Source organism: Cervus canadensis, chromosome 10 (genome assembly GCF_019320065.1).
Source record: "Cervus canadensis isolate Bull #8, Minnesota chromosome 10, ASM1932006v1, whole genome shotgun sequence".
Taxonomy (NCBI): Eukaryota; Metazoa; Chordata; class Mammalia; order Artiodactyla; family Cervidae; genus Cervus; species Cervus canadensis.
This window is the reverse complement of record NC_057395.1, coordinates 41,201,142-41,216,550: the sequence shown is the minus strand read 5'-3', so window position 1 is coordinate 41,216,550 and position 15,409 is coordinate 41,201,142. Positions and strand designations below refer to the sequence as shown.

The 15,409-nt window shown below is 42.7% G+C and overlaps 1 protein-coding gene across 1 annotated transcript in view; it reads right to left on the bottom strand.

Annotated features, from left to right (window-relative positions):
* The window catches only part of CFAP61 (cilia and flagella associated protein 61), a 227,179-nt gene that overhangs the window by 185,878 nt on the left and 25,892 nt on the right, over window positions 1-15,409 (bottom strand). Inside the window, exon 7 of the mRNA XM_043480559.1 lies at window positions 11,266-11,398. Within this exon, the coding sequence (XP_043336494.1) occupies window positions 11,266-11,398 (133 nt within the window). The remainder of the gene's footprint in view (window positions 1-11,265; window positions 11,399-15,409) is intronic.

The window sequence follows — 15,409 nt, the reverse complement described above, 5'->3', positions numbered from 1 at the left end:
GGGCTGCAGTTCACGGGGTTGCTAAGAGTTGGACACAACTGAGCGACTAAGCACACAGCACCTCGGCCTCTGAGAAGGGGAGAGCCGGAGAGTGAGTACAGCCACCACAGCCAAAGATCTAATCAACTGTTAATGGAAAACTAGAAAAACACCTGAACAATGGGGTTCCCAAGCCTCCGTGCTGGTGAACACACGGAAATGCCAGGCAGTGGTGGGCCCAGAGAGGGCATGGACGCTCCCCCCGCCCTCCCCACCTCGTCCAGTGCATCTCTTCCATTTCCTGATCCTGAGTGTATCCTTTACAGTGAACCCATGATGGCAGTAAAGAGTCACCCGAGCTCTGTGAACCCTTCCAGCAGGTTCTCAAACATGACCGAGGGGGTCATGGGAACCCATGAGTTATTGCTGGTCAGTTAAAAGCACAGGGGACTGTGAATGGGGCTTGTGAATGGCATCTGATGGGGGCAATTTTGTGGGCCTGAGCCCTAAATCTGTGGGGTCTGCACTAAGGCTGAGCAGTATCAGAAAGTGAATTAGACTGCAAGATACCCAGCTGGTGTTGGCTGGTGTGGGAAAGATGCAACACATTTGGGATCATAAGTGTTCTGAGTGGAGAAAACAATATATCTTTTCATGAGTGACTAGCTGATCTAGGCCTATTACTGGTACTGACATTATAAATTAACAACAAATTTTAATTCTATCAAATTTTAATGCCACATTGACTGATGACTGTGATTGAAATTCTTTACTATGTTCCTTTAGTAATTCTGGATTTCACTCTTCTCTGCAAGGAAAGCATTTAAAATTTTAAAAGAGGCAAGAAGGAATACAGAGTTCTTGGGTTAACTATTCTCACTCATAGTGATTATTTTACAATATATACATACATCAAAATATGAGGTTGGACACCTTAAACTTATACAATGTTATATATCAATTCTAGCTCAGTAAAATTGGGAAGAAGAAAAATAAACACATTTCACATAAATAATTCCTTTGATCTTTATGTGGGTTCTAAGCAAATTCTGGTAACCCGATTTGACTCTGACAGGTCTTACAAGAAAACAGCATTTACTGGGTGGGTTCTAGCCCTCCAGAGTTCAGATTTTATTTCTTGAGACAACCATTCAGTCAGAAGAGCTCAACAATTGTCAGAATTCCCAGATCCTAAGAATGCAACATCATTCCATAAATGCCCAGTTGGATAAAATGGTTAATACTCCCTAAAGTAGGGCAAGAAGCTACAACACTCTTTTAGAGGAAAAAAAAAAGTTAGCTATTAAGCTATTCGTTCTCAAATGTATCTTTTGGCTTAAAACTGTTTGTTCTCCAAGATGTGTTTGAAAAGTAAATATGAGATTCCCTGTAATTCTCCCAAATGCTAGAATACAAGAGGAATTTTTTTAATGAATTTTTTTCCATACATATTCTTTTCTTTACAGGCCCCCCCAAATACTAACTGCAAAAGGCTGGATTCACACAGCTGTTTTACAAATCCATCGACACTTCAATAAAAGTCCAAAATAAACATTTTAATTTTTTTCCCAAATAGCAAGTGATTGTTTGTCTTGTTTGCACGCGTGAACAAAGGCTGCGGTAGCCGCAGTTGTCTGGCTTCTCTGTAATTTTAGGCCCAAGACTCAGCAGACGCTGATTAACCAATCCATCTACCATATGTGCAGGGAGAGACGGCCAGCCTCCCTCTCGGCAGGGAAAATTGGCATCCATCTTGGTTCACATGGAGATGTCCTTCTCATCTACAGCCACGCTGGCGCAGCGCAACTTCCATGGCCTGAAATACCTTTTGCTGGCTTCGCGGCGAGCTGCGTGTGCATGATAAGAATGTATTATTTATAAGACCGCTGTTAGTAATGAGCTATTACACTAATGGCTCGTCGTGTTTGGAATTTGCTTTCAAATGGCATGGATCACACATTCTGATGAAAATGAGAAAAACATGTTTTGCCATTAGGAACAAAGATTTCACGTTCTCCAATTCTGCAACCTGTTATATTCTCGTCATTCATCCCGGGGGTGTGACAGTTCACAAAGTTAAGGATGATGGACCCAACACAGCGGGGATATATTGTGGATGTGCCTGCTTTTTTCCTTTGGGTTCCTTTGTGATTACCGTTCTGACGTGAAAAACACTGTTCTTAAATATGAATTTGTGGGAGTATTCAAATGCATCTTTGTGTGCGTGTGTGTTTTCCAGGAAAAAAAGTTGATTTGATGGATGTTTTCTTTTTAACTTGTACAGTGAAAAGGTAATGATTGCAGGCTCCTGTCTGTCTTCCAGGTAACAAGTACTTTCCACTCCAAAGGTGACTTTCATTTTCTCACACTGTGAGCAAAACTGAGTTTGTGGCTGTGCTTGTTTTTCCCATGAGGATCCATATGACAATGCATAAGGCTAAGATCATCATAAACCACACATTCAGTCGCTGTATCTTCATAAGCAGGTCCATCAATAGGCCCGTGTGCAACATATCAGTCACACTTCCATCTAAAAAGCCCTGTATCACCCACCTTTCTGGGTGACCATACTCCACAGTGAGGCTGCCCTCATTGTGACAACTGTCAGTGCTGATCCTTCCCGCCTGATGCCAAAGGCATGGCTGGGCAGGCAGGCTCTGCCCACCCGCAGGTCAGTGGTGCCTCCTTGGACTGCTGCTGCCCATGCTGCAGATGCTGCCAAGGCAGACACTCTGCCAATCTGTCTCCAGGAGCCGCCCTTGGCCTCCAACTGCCCCGCCCTGAAATCTCAGTTTGTGTAAACACCAGATGTCAAGGTAAGCCGGGATGAAGTTATAAAAAGCAACTTTGCTAACTCAGAACTCCTCCAAAGTGTCGATGAAGTCAAAGAAAGTGCTCGCAGTTAAAACCCTTTAGTCCGCAGCTTGCACAGTGCAGATACAGTTCTCAGGCCTTCCACACACGTGGCCTTGACTGCCGTGGATGGGTCTGGAAGGGGCAGGCTTGCTGGACTGTGTCCTGTTCTCTCTGCTCACCCAAAAGTGCAGTGTGCTGGGTAACTCCTAAGTGGCAGTTACAAATAAATGGGAAAAGCTTATTCATAACTGTTGCCAATTTCTGTGGTGTAAATACTCCTGTTGCAGCCTGTCGTGAGTTCCTGGTGTGATGTCACTGAGAGGAAAACTGGGAAAAGAGGCCCAGCAGCCATAATTACAGTAATTCCTCTGCACAGAGACCACAGATATAAGTGACTTCAAGAGGGCAGATAATAGTAAAATAATGACAAAGTTACGGCCTTTGAGCCCATCTTTGCATGGGCTCAATAAAGGACAGAAATAGTATGGAACTAACAGAAGCAGAAGATATTAAGAAGAGGTGGCAAGAATACATAGAAGAACTGTACAAAAAAGATCTTCACAATCCAGATGATCACGATGGTGTGATCACTGACCTAGAGCCAGACATCCTGGAATGTGAAGTCCAGTGGGCCTTAGGAAGCATCATTACAAACAAAGCTAATGGAGGTGATGGAATTCCAGTTGAGCTATTTCAAATTCTGAAAGATGATGCTGTGAAAGTGTTGCACCCAATATGTCAGCAAATTTGGAAAGCTCAGCAGTGACCACAGAACTGGAAAAGGTCAGTTTTCATTCCAATCCCAAAGAAAGGCAATGCCAAAGAATGTTCAAACTACTGCACAATTGCACTCATCTCACACACTAGCAACATAATGCTCAAAATTCTCCAACCCAGGCTTCAATAGTATGTGAACCATGAACTTCCAGATGTTCAAGCTGGTTTTAGAAAAGGCAGAGGAACCAGAGATCAAATTGCCAACATCCACTGGATCATCAAAAAAGCAAGAGAGTTTCAGAAAAACATCTATTTCTGCTTTATTGACTATGCCAAAGCTTTTGACTGTGTGGATCACAACAAACTGTGGAAAATTCTTCAAGAGATGGGAATACCAGACCACTTGACCTACCTCTTGAGAAATCTGTATGCAGGTTAGGAAGCAACAGTTAGAACTGGGCATGGAACAACAGACTGGTTCCAAATAGGAAAAGGAATACATCAAGGCTGTATATTGTCACCCTGCTTATTTAACTTACGTGCAGAATACATCATGAGAAATGCTGGGCTGGATGAAGCACAAGCTGGAATCAAGAAGTAGCAGACTTTATTTTTTTGGGCTCCAAAGTCACTGCAGATGGTGACTGCAGCCATGAAATTAAAAGATGTTTACTCCTTGGAAGGAAAGTTATAACCAACCGAGAGAGCATATTATAAAGCAGAGACATTACTTTGCCAACAAAGGTCCATCTAGTCAAGGCTATGGTTTTTCCAGTAGTCATGTATGGATGTGAGAGTTGGACTATAAAGAAAGCTGAGCACCAAAGAATTGATGCTTTTGAACTGTGGTGTTGGAGAAGACTCTTGAGAGTCCCTTGGACTGCAGGGAGATCCAACCAGTCCATCCTAAAGGAGATCAGTCCTGAGTGTTCAGTGGAAGGACTGATGTTGAAGCTGAAACTCCAATACTTTGGCCACCTGACTCATCTGAACTTACTCATCTGAAAAGACCCTGATGCTGGGAAAGAATGAAGGAAGGGGGAGAAGGGGATGACAGAGGATGAGGTGATTGGATGGAATCACTGACTCAATGGACATGAGTTTGGGTAGACTCTGGGAGTTGGTGATGGATAGTGAGAACTGGTGTGCTACAGTCCATGGGGGTCACAAAGAGTTGGATACAACTGAGCAAGTGAACTGAACTGAACTGATGACCTTTGAGGATTTATTGATTTTACTTTTAGTATAATTTATGACACTGTTATCACTTAATTTTTGACAATGGCTATGTTTAATGACCAGTTTGCCAAGTTCCTGAAGATTTAACAACTGGCTCCTGTGAGCCAGGGCAAGCGCACCCCCCTCCCCCCAACCCTGGAACACTGCTACCGAACGGCCAGCCTGAGGAAGCCTAGAGGGGTTGGGAAGGGGGTCCTGGGAGGTCAGTGGGAGGGTGGTGACTGCACTGGTCTTGAACCCAAAACAGGCTGAGATACCCAATATGGCTTGGTGCAAACCAGAGACTCACTCCCAGATCCTAGGTCAGCTTGCTCGCCATGGACAGGTCCTGCTTCCGACCTTCCATGTAAGACTGAGGCCTGTGGTCACATCTCCACGGAACACACAGAGATCAGACTGGACTCCGTTTGTGTCTTTAGAGATACCAAAGGATCTTTGCAGGGTTGGGACTACAGTTTCAGCCGGGAATGTTGCTTTGATGTTCACCCACACTGAAAGCTTGTAACACATGACAGGAGAGGGAAGGAAATGAGGGAGGAGGCCACTGCAGCTGCGCCTCACAAGCACTAAAACTCAAGAGATTTGGGTTCAAACTTGCATCATGAAACCAAATAATTAGAGGCCTTCTCCAGAGTGATATCAGTATCACAGTGACAAGACATCCCTTGGTTTTGTCTCCGGCTCAGCAGCAGATATTTGGCTTCCATGCATGAGCAAAAGTGCATTTGAGGGAGCTGTGGGATCCAGTACCATCCACCAAGGGGCCTGGGGGTAGTCTCACCTGCCTGTGCATTGGGAAACAGGCAGACAGACCTCAGTTGTGGTTGCGGACCCTGCAGAGGCCCGTGATGTGACTCTAGCTCTTCTGAGCCTCGGTCTAGGAGCCCCTGAAAACAGTGCCTGAGACAATCGCTCATGGATTCAAGAGCCTTTGATGAAGTTCAGACTTCCAGAGGAGAAGATTCTGCTCCATTTGGAGCAAAAAAACAAAAACAAAAACCAGTTTGGATGTCCTAGAGTGGGTAACACAAACAGTCTGCCTTTCCCCACAACACCCATCCTCCAAGGCAGTACAGCTTAGGCCAAGCTTTATTCCCATAATTTGTCCCACGGGGGTAAGGGAGACCGTGTTAGGGAGCGCCTGGCTTCCCTAGCTATGCAGGATGCTGTCAGAGGGACTCATTTCTCTCTTGCCAGACTTAAGAGTACTAAATTAGGAGCTCATGACTGGGTTGGGGGGTGGGGGAGGAAGGAGTCTGAGAAAGCAGCAGGTAGGACCCTCAGAGGACATTAACAGGCATCACGGATTCCATCAAGAAGCCCACCCATGAGCTGCTGGGAATATTCCACCCACGGGTCCTGCCAACTGGCCCAGGAATGTTCCACATGCCTTATCCACACACCAGCCCACCTTGTGGCAGCCCTCATGTACACTCCTAGGAGTGGTGTAAGCAGACCTGGCAGATGGCTAAGGAGCATAATGAGAAAATCGGCCTAATCTGTGGTCCAGGAAGATACTACAAACATGAGCTTTAGTGCCATCTTTGGGAAGACAAAACACTCAACCTGGTGCTTTGGAGGGCCCATAGAAAATAAACAACTTAAAAATTCTGCCACAAGAGAGACCAAGAGGCACAGAGGAGGTGTATCCATAAAAGGATACCCCAGAATCTCTAGCAGGGCTGAGAGAAGGTATTTCTCACCCAAAGACCAGAGGAAATGATTGCTATTCAAATGTGAAGTCAGCAATGCAAAACTCCAGGACCATGAAATATCAAGGAAATATGACACCACCAAAAGGTCACAATAGTCTTCTGATAACTGAACCCAAAGACAAGGACAAATGGTAACTCTCCAACACACTACACAAATAATTCAAAAAAGCTGTTTTCAGGAGACAGTGAGCTACAAGAAAACACACACAGTTCAACAAAATCAGGAAAACAACACACAAATAAAATAAGAAGTTTAGCAAAAGAGAATCCATAAGAATCAACCATAAATTCTGGAGCCAAAGAATCAATGAATGACATGAAAATACAACACAAAGCATATAACACTGGACCTGATCAATCAAAAAAAAGAATCAGTAAGACTGAAGACAGGAACTTTGAAAATATCAAGTCAAAGGAGAACAAAGTAAAAGGAATGAAAAGAGTTGAAGAAAGTCTGTGTGATCTATAAGATACCATCCTAAGGACCAATTTGTGAATCACTAGAGTTCCAAAACAAGCATTGAGGGAAAAGGGGGCAGAGAGTTTATTTAAAGAAATAATGTCCAAGAACATCCCAAATCCAGGGAGAGATATAGATACCCAAGTTCATGAAACCCCTAGGTCACCAAACAAAATCAACTTAAAATATCCTTCCCAAGACACATTATAATAAAACTCAAAAATCAAAGGTAAGAGGAGAATCTTAAAAGCAGCAGAAGAAAAAAATCTTGTGACTTCCAAGGGAACCCCCCTGTAAGACTGTCAGCAGATTTCTCAGCAGAAACCTTCCAGGCCAGGAATTAGCAGGATAATATATTCAAAGTGCTGAAAGACAAGAACTGCCAATAAAGAATACTTCACTCATCAAAGCTGTCCTTCAAAAATGAAAGACTCGCCTAGACAAACAAAAGCTAAGAAAATTCATCACCACTAGACCTGCCCTATAAGAAATGCTGAAAGGAGTTCTTCAAGATGAAATGAAAGGATGCTAGTTAATAACACAAAAATATATAAAAATATACAACACAATAGTAAAAGCAAGTATCCAGTCAAGTTCAGGATACTATAAAACTTTAATATGGCAAAGCATTAACCACTTAAGTGTAAAGATTAAAGGATGACAATTTAATATTTCAATAACTATGGGTACAATAATTTGTTAGTAAATATGGGATATAAAAAAGGGTAAACTGTGATTTTAAAAGTGTAGGGAAGTAAAAGGGTAAACCTTTTGTGTGCAATTGAATTAAGTCTTTAGTCTTTAAAATAGACTGTTATGTCTGTAAGCTGTTTTATGTAAGTTTCATGGTAACCATGCAATAAAGATCTATAGTAGACTCACAAAAGATAAAGAAAAAGGAATCAAACCATTTCACGGCAGAAAATCATCAACTCATAAAGGAAGGCAGGAAGAAAGGAACAAGAGTACTACAAAACAGCCAGAAAACAGTAAGATGGCATTTGTAAGTCCTTATCTGTAACTACTCTAAGTGTAAATGAACTGTATTCTCCAATCAAAAGACACAGAGTGGCTAGATGGATTAAAATAACAAGACCTATCAATTTGCTGCCTACAAGAAATTCACTTCCTTTAAGGATACACATCATTTTCAAGTGAAGAGATGGAAGAATATATTCCATGCCAGTGAAAACCAAAAGACAGCATGGGTAGCTATGCTTATACCAGACAAAACAGACTTTAGGCTCAAAAAAAAAGAGACAAGGAAGGTTATTACATAATGATAAAGGGGTCAATTCATCAAGAAGATATAACAGGACTCCGCTGGTGGTGCAGTGGGTAAGACTCCGCCTGCCAATACAGAAGACATAGGTTCATTGCCTCGTGTGGGAAGATCCCACGTGCCACAGAGCTACTAAGCCCATGTGCCACAACCACTGAGTCCAAGTGCTGCGGTTACTGAAGCCTGTGCACCTAGCACCTGTGCTCCGCGGCAAGTGAAGGGGCCGCAATGCTCATGCACTGCAGGAAGGAGTAGCCCCCCACTCACTGCAGCTAAAGAAAGCCCGCACAAAGCAATGAAGACCCAGCACAACCAAAAATAAATGAATAAATAAATCACTAAAAAAAAAGATATACCAATCATAAATATATAAATATATATATACTCAATGTCAGAGCACCTAACTATGGTAAGCAAATACTAACAGATCTGAAGGGAGAGATAGACAACAATACAATACTAGCAGGGGACTTCAATAGCTAACTTTCAACAATGGATAGACATCCAGAGAGGAAATCAACCAGGAAACGTTAAGAGTCGATGCAAATGTTAGATAAAATTGACCTGACAAATTTGTACAGAACATCTCATCCAAAAGCAGTAGAATACACATCGCTCTCAAGAACACATGGAACACTTTCCATGATGCAGAATATAATAGATAACAAAATGAGTCTTAGCACACTAAAAAGATTTAAATCACACCTAGTATCTTTCCCAACTACAGTGGCATTATCCTAGTAATTAATAATAGGAGGAAAGCTGAAAATTCACAAATATATGAAAATTTAATATTATACTCCTGAGCTATTAAGAGGTCAAAGAAGAAATCAAAAGGGAAATTAAAAAAATACCTTGAAACAAAAGTGGAAATACAACAAACCAAAATTTACAGGATACTGCAAAAAGCAGTTCTAAGAGGTAAGTTTATAATAGTAAATGCCTACATTAACCAAAAAAAAGTAACATTTCAAATACACAACCTAACTTTACAACCTCAAGGAACTAGAAAAAGAAGAACAAATTAAGAAGCCCAAAATTAGCAGAAGGAAGAAATTAACAAAGAGCAGAGCAGAAATAAATGAAAGAGAGACCAGAAGAGTAATAAAAAAGATCTGCAAAACTTAGAGCTGTATTTTTAAAAGATAAACAAAATTGACAACCTGTTAGCTAGACTAAAAAAAAGAGAGAACACTCAAAATCTGAAATGGAAGAGTAGGTGTTAAAACTGATGCCATGGATACAAAGGATAAGAGATTACTATGATTAATTATATACCAACAAATTGGATAACCTGAAAGAAACAGACAAATTCCCAGAAACAGAGAAGCTACCTAGACTGAATCAGGAGCTATTGATCAAAGGATACAAATTTCCAGGTATAACATGAATAAGTTCTGGGCATCTAATGTACAGCATGATGATTACAGCTAATAACACTGTATTATATACCTGGGAGTGGTTAAGAGGTAGATCTTAAATGTTTTCACCACAAAAGAAAATGGTATTAATAATTCTGTAACGTAATGGAGGTGCTGGCTCACGCCATGCTGGTGATCACTTTGCAAAATAAGTACATCAGACTAACACACTGTACACCTTAATCCTACACAATGTCATACGTCATAACATCTCAATAAAGCTGGAAAAGTAAACACATAAATAAATGCCTTCTCTAAAAAACAAAGAACTGACTTAGCTGGATGGGTACCGTGGGACCATTAAAAGCTCATTTGGGCCTGTATGAATCATTTTAACTATCAGGGCTTCTCAGATGGTAAATGTCTTGAGTCTTCTCAGGAGACTCAGGAGATGGGGGTTCGATCCCAGGGTTGGGAAGATCCCCTGGAGTAGGAAATGGCAACCCACTCTCTTATTCTTGCCTGGAAAATTCCATGGCCAGAGGAACCTCGAGGGTTACAGTCCATGGGGCCACAGGGTCGGACGCAACTCAGCACATACACACACACACACAGTTTTTGACTCATTGTGTAAGATGTGGTTCTTCAAAATGGTGCTGCTGGAACCAAATGCTTCCTGACCCTTCCTTCTGTCACTAGTCTGGAGCCAAAAGTCAAATGACAATATTTGAACAAACGTCCTTAAAAGACAACACATAAACCTAAATATGAGGAAAAAAAAAAATTTAAGTCTTTCAATGCAGAAGAAACAACTATACATGGACCAGTACATCTGAATCTAATTTTTAAGGCCAGTTCTCACCTGAAACTAAATCTCTGTGAACATCTAAACTCATCTTATTCTTTTTTTAAGATTTTTTTTTTTTTTTTTTTGATGTGGACCATTTTTAGTCTTTATTGAATTTGTTACAATACTGCTTGTGTTTTACGTTTTGGTTTTTTGGCCACAAGATATATGGGATCTTAGTTCCCCAACTAGGGATTGAATCTGCATCCCCTGCAGTGGAAGGTGAAGTCTTAACCACTGGACCACCAGGGAAAGTCCCCATCCTGGCCTTCTCCCAATGTGTCTTCTTCCATCATGTAGATCAATGTTTCACCACCTGGGAGGCATATGGGAAGTATACGGGGAGCGTTTTCAAAATACTGACGTGCTCTACCCCCAAAAGACTGATTTCATTGTTTTGACTGCAACCTGGCATCAGGAATTTTTTCTGAGATAGAATTCACCTTCTGAAACTGAGTAATAATCAGTTAAATCCATCACACCCGGGGCCCGCCATCACTGATTAAGCTCGCCTTAACTGTTGCTACCCATACAAACGACTTGCACATCCGCCAAGAGGCACGTAGCCCAAACGATAAGATGTTTGCCCAAGTTGTTTTCTAGGAACTTGGAGTCAGCTGTGTCTAGTTCAGGCCTGAACCTGTTAAGACTGAGCACCTGGGAGGTCCTCGTAAAACCTGAAAAACCTAAAGCAGGAACCCTGGGGAAGCGGGTGACGTCATGGCTCCAAGGATGTTCCTTGAACCAGGACCAGGGCTGCCCTCCTCTCACCCCTCTCCCGGGCAGGCCCCAGGTGAGTTATCACGCACCTCACACACAACAGCGTGATTCTCCTCGTCTTGGGCCTCGATGAGCTCAGCCAGGAAGTACTCGCCGTACGTCTCCTTCAGGATGGTGTCGTGGTGCAGGAATATTGGCATGAGGTCGTCATGATCTTCCACCCTGTCAAAGGAAAAGGCCTAAATCAGTGTTGGTTCCTCCATCTGCTCCTTTGACCCTGTCCTAAATGCCAGGGATAGAGCAACACGCCCAAGAAATGGACTTACATCGTAATGGGGAGAATAGACAAGAATGTAACAAGTAAGTATCCTGGAACATTTCAAAGTGCGACCATTGCTTTGGGATGGAGAGTGATGGGGCCAAGGGGTCAGGGATGGGAGACCTGAGTGAGACCCGAATGGAGAGATGGGGAGGAAGCTATGTCGAGACCTGGAGGTGGGCTGTTCCAGGCAGAAGGGACACGTTCACCAGGTGGGTGCAGAATGCAGGCACAGCATCGCTCGTGAGCCAAAGGACAGGAAGATGGGCACAGCACCTCCCTTGTGTGTTTCAAGGAGTACTGTTTCTACAACACTGCTCCCAGCAGCCCCTTCCTTCCCTTAGAAGAAAACCATAATCTAAAAACACTTTTCCGCTATAGGGTCCCTCATGGATTATCACAGCTAAGATGTAAAGGTTCTGGGAATGACTATGATAAAGACTATTTCCTCAAGGGGCCCACGGTGCCCCTTACTCCTGAGATGCCTACTTCCGTGGAGGAGGAGATGCTGGTTTGCAGGTAACGAAGCTCTGCTCCCTACCCGGGGCACGACTACCTCAAGCCTCCTTCCCAGGACTGCCTACCATGACCTTGACCCCCAGTGTGGGCGGGGATGGGAGACCCAAGAACCAAGTTCATGGCAGCACAGTGGTGCTGGCCCTTGGCTTTCATTTTGCTGCCATATTACTTGTTTGTTTCTTCTTTGTAGCAGATTCTTGATTAACACTATTCTAGTTTTCCTGTCTAGGATATTCTTATACATTTTCCTGGTCCTTTTCTTTTAAAAATGTTCCATATTTGTATTGCTTTTCTCATATAACTGACTTGGCTACTACCCTTTATCCCCCCTCTTCTTTCATTACTCTGCCATCTCATGGGGCTTCCCAGGTGGCACTAGTGGTAAAGAAGCCACCTGCCAATGCAAGAGACATAAGAGATGCAGGTTTGTTCCCTGGGTCAGGAAGACATCCCACTCTAACTTCTAGTATGTTCTTTTTGATGTTACTAGCAGCTCCATCTAATGAATGACAAAGACTCTCCCCTTGACCAGACTCTGACCTGCGACACTCAAAGTCTCTTCTTGACTAAGCCTGAGCCCTGGCCTGAATATCTGAACAAATACTAGCAGTTACTAAGGACAGCTCAAGGCCACGTCCCTAGGATGATGTGAGACTGCCTTAAAGCACCTGCCTGAGCAAGTTCAGGTTGCCAGGAGAATTTCCAGCTTGTTCCAGCCCACATCTATGGTTACCCCATCGCCCAACGTCTGCAGGAGGGCAGGAGCCTGGCTTCCACACTCAGATGAGTCTCATAAGGGCTCTCTCATTTTCACTCTGTCTTTTTAAAAAATTTTCGATAAAGCCCATTTTATTTTATACAGATACAGATTGATATGAATGAGCATATGTCCTTTTGCCTGGAATGACTTCTATTTGCTTCTACAGGTTAATTGATGTTCATTAGATATGATCACAAGCATACTTCACAGTATTTTCTGTTTCAACAGATTTTAAATTACATTGTAGCTAATATATATCTATTATTGTATGTAATGCATTATTTCTACTACTTTGGAGTTCATAGCATATAATTGGTTTGTTTTAGTCAAATATCTAATACAGGAGAATAGTTCACCCCCTGACAACACCAGATAATTTTCTGTCATAATTGCTATTTTATATTACAAGAAAATACCAATATATTGATTCTAAATAAGAACTTAAAGAATAAGATCACTGCCCGAATTTAAATTTCAGTCTTTTTTCCTTTGGGTCTTCTATGCAGTTTTCTTCTTCTCTTAGATACTGCATAATTTGTCATTATAAAAAAATCTTTTTAGAATAAAAACATTTCTATGAGAAACAATCATCATAACATTAAGTTGCTTTATTTTACTCCAACTATTAGCTATAAGGAAATTTTATTTTTTTATTTTTTTATAAAGAAAATTTTAAAATATAATTTTTCTTGATCTGTATCTCTATGAAGTGTCTTTACAATACCCTCAGAATTCAAATTATTACAGTTTGAATTTTTAAAAGATGATGCAGAGTTCAGTTTTCTTATGAGATCTTGATAATGTTACTTGAGTTCTCCTTTTATTCTCCATTGTTCATATAAGCAGACTGTCTTCCCTTTCTGTAAATCACAATATATAATCAAAAGAATAACTCTTGGATCCAATGTTTTAAATTCCTCCAGGATAAACTGATCATATAAACTCCAGATTTCTTTCTCCCTCCTCTCCTCCCTTCCTTCGTGTTTTATTTTCCTATATTTTCACTTCAGAAGGCCCAGTCACCTCTGTACAAATGAAAGCTGAGTTTGGTCCACCCTGGACCGCACTCCCAATGGAGTTCTCTCCCAGTGGTTACTTAGGATTAAAATCTGTCCTTATCAGAGTCCTGCTTTGTTTGACCTTTGACGTCTGCACACCCTGGAGCCCATAGCCCAGGGGCAACAGTGACAGCCAACATGGAAGGGACTCCCCCCACCACAGACACTGACTGCTCTGGGGGTGCCATCGCTAGACCTGTCTGCCAGGAGTGGCTATGTTGTCCGAGGGGGGCCCTCTGGGGAGTGAGCCCACCCCAGCCCTCCAGCCTGCCTCGGACTCCCCTTCTGAGACTCCTGCCCAGGTCTCCTCACTGTGTGGCCTTGGGGTCTCACCTGCAGGAGGGCAGAGACGAGGAGAGTTGGGGGGGGGGGAGTACAGCGTGCAGACACGGGACGCCCTCAAGGTTACTCTCTCGCAGGCATTCAGCCCCTGGCAGCATCTGCTATGGACGACTTCACATGCCACCCACCACCCCCCTCCCACCATCCGACATACTCCGAAACCCCTGCTGGCAACCTCTATCTGAGTGTCCAAGCCCTCTGCTGGGAGAGCCAAGAAGGCCCCACTGCATTCAGGACACCCCTCCCTTCCCCACACCACAGCCTGCAAAAGGGCGCTGCTAACAGAGGTGGCTTTTCTCTGTAAACAGAGTCCTCAATGATAGATTCTAGGCGAGAATAGACAACAAATCCATTTTCAATATCTTGCCAAAAATTAAAGTTCCCACCAATATTTTTTTTAAGAATTTAAAAAATATTGATTTATCATTTAGACTGTGCCGGGTCTTAGTTGCAGCATGTGAACTCTTAGTTGCAGCATATGGGATCTAGTTCTCTGACCAGGGATTGAACCGGGGTCCCCCTGCATTGAGACTGCAAAATCGTTAGTGCCTGGACCACCAGGGAAGTCCCAGTATTAGCTCAGTTCAGTTCAGTCGCTCAGTTGTGCCTGACTCTATGTGACCCCATGGACTGCAGCACACCAGGCTTCCCTGTCCATCACCAACTCCTGGAGCTTGCTCAAACTCATGTCCATCAAGTCGGTGATGTCATCCAACCGTCTCATCCTCTGTCATCCCCTTCTTCTCCTGCCTTCAATCTTTCCCAGCATCAGAGTCTTTTCAGATGAGTCAGTTCTTTGCATCAGGTGGCCAAGGTATTGGAGTTTCAGCTTCAACATCAGTCCTTCCAATGAATATTCAGGATTGATTTCCTTTAGGATGGACTGGTTGGATCTCTTTGCAGTCCAAGGGACTCTCAAGAGTCTTCTCTAACACCACAGTTCAAAAGCATTAATTCTTCAGTACTCACCTTTCTTTATGGTCCAACTCTCATATCCATACATGACTACTGGAAAATCCACAGCTTTGACTAGATGGACTTTTGTCGGCAAAGTAATGTCTCTGCTTTTTAATATGCTGTCTAGGTTGGTCATAGCTTTTCTTCCAAGAGGTAATTATTTTAAATTATGTGAAAGTAATTCAATATCCTAATCATTTTAAGAGAATAGAGACAGCTATCACTCAGAGAACTCCAAAATCAACTGAGTACCATGGTCTTTTATCCATATGATGGAC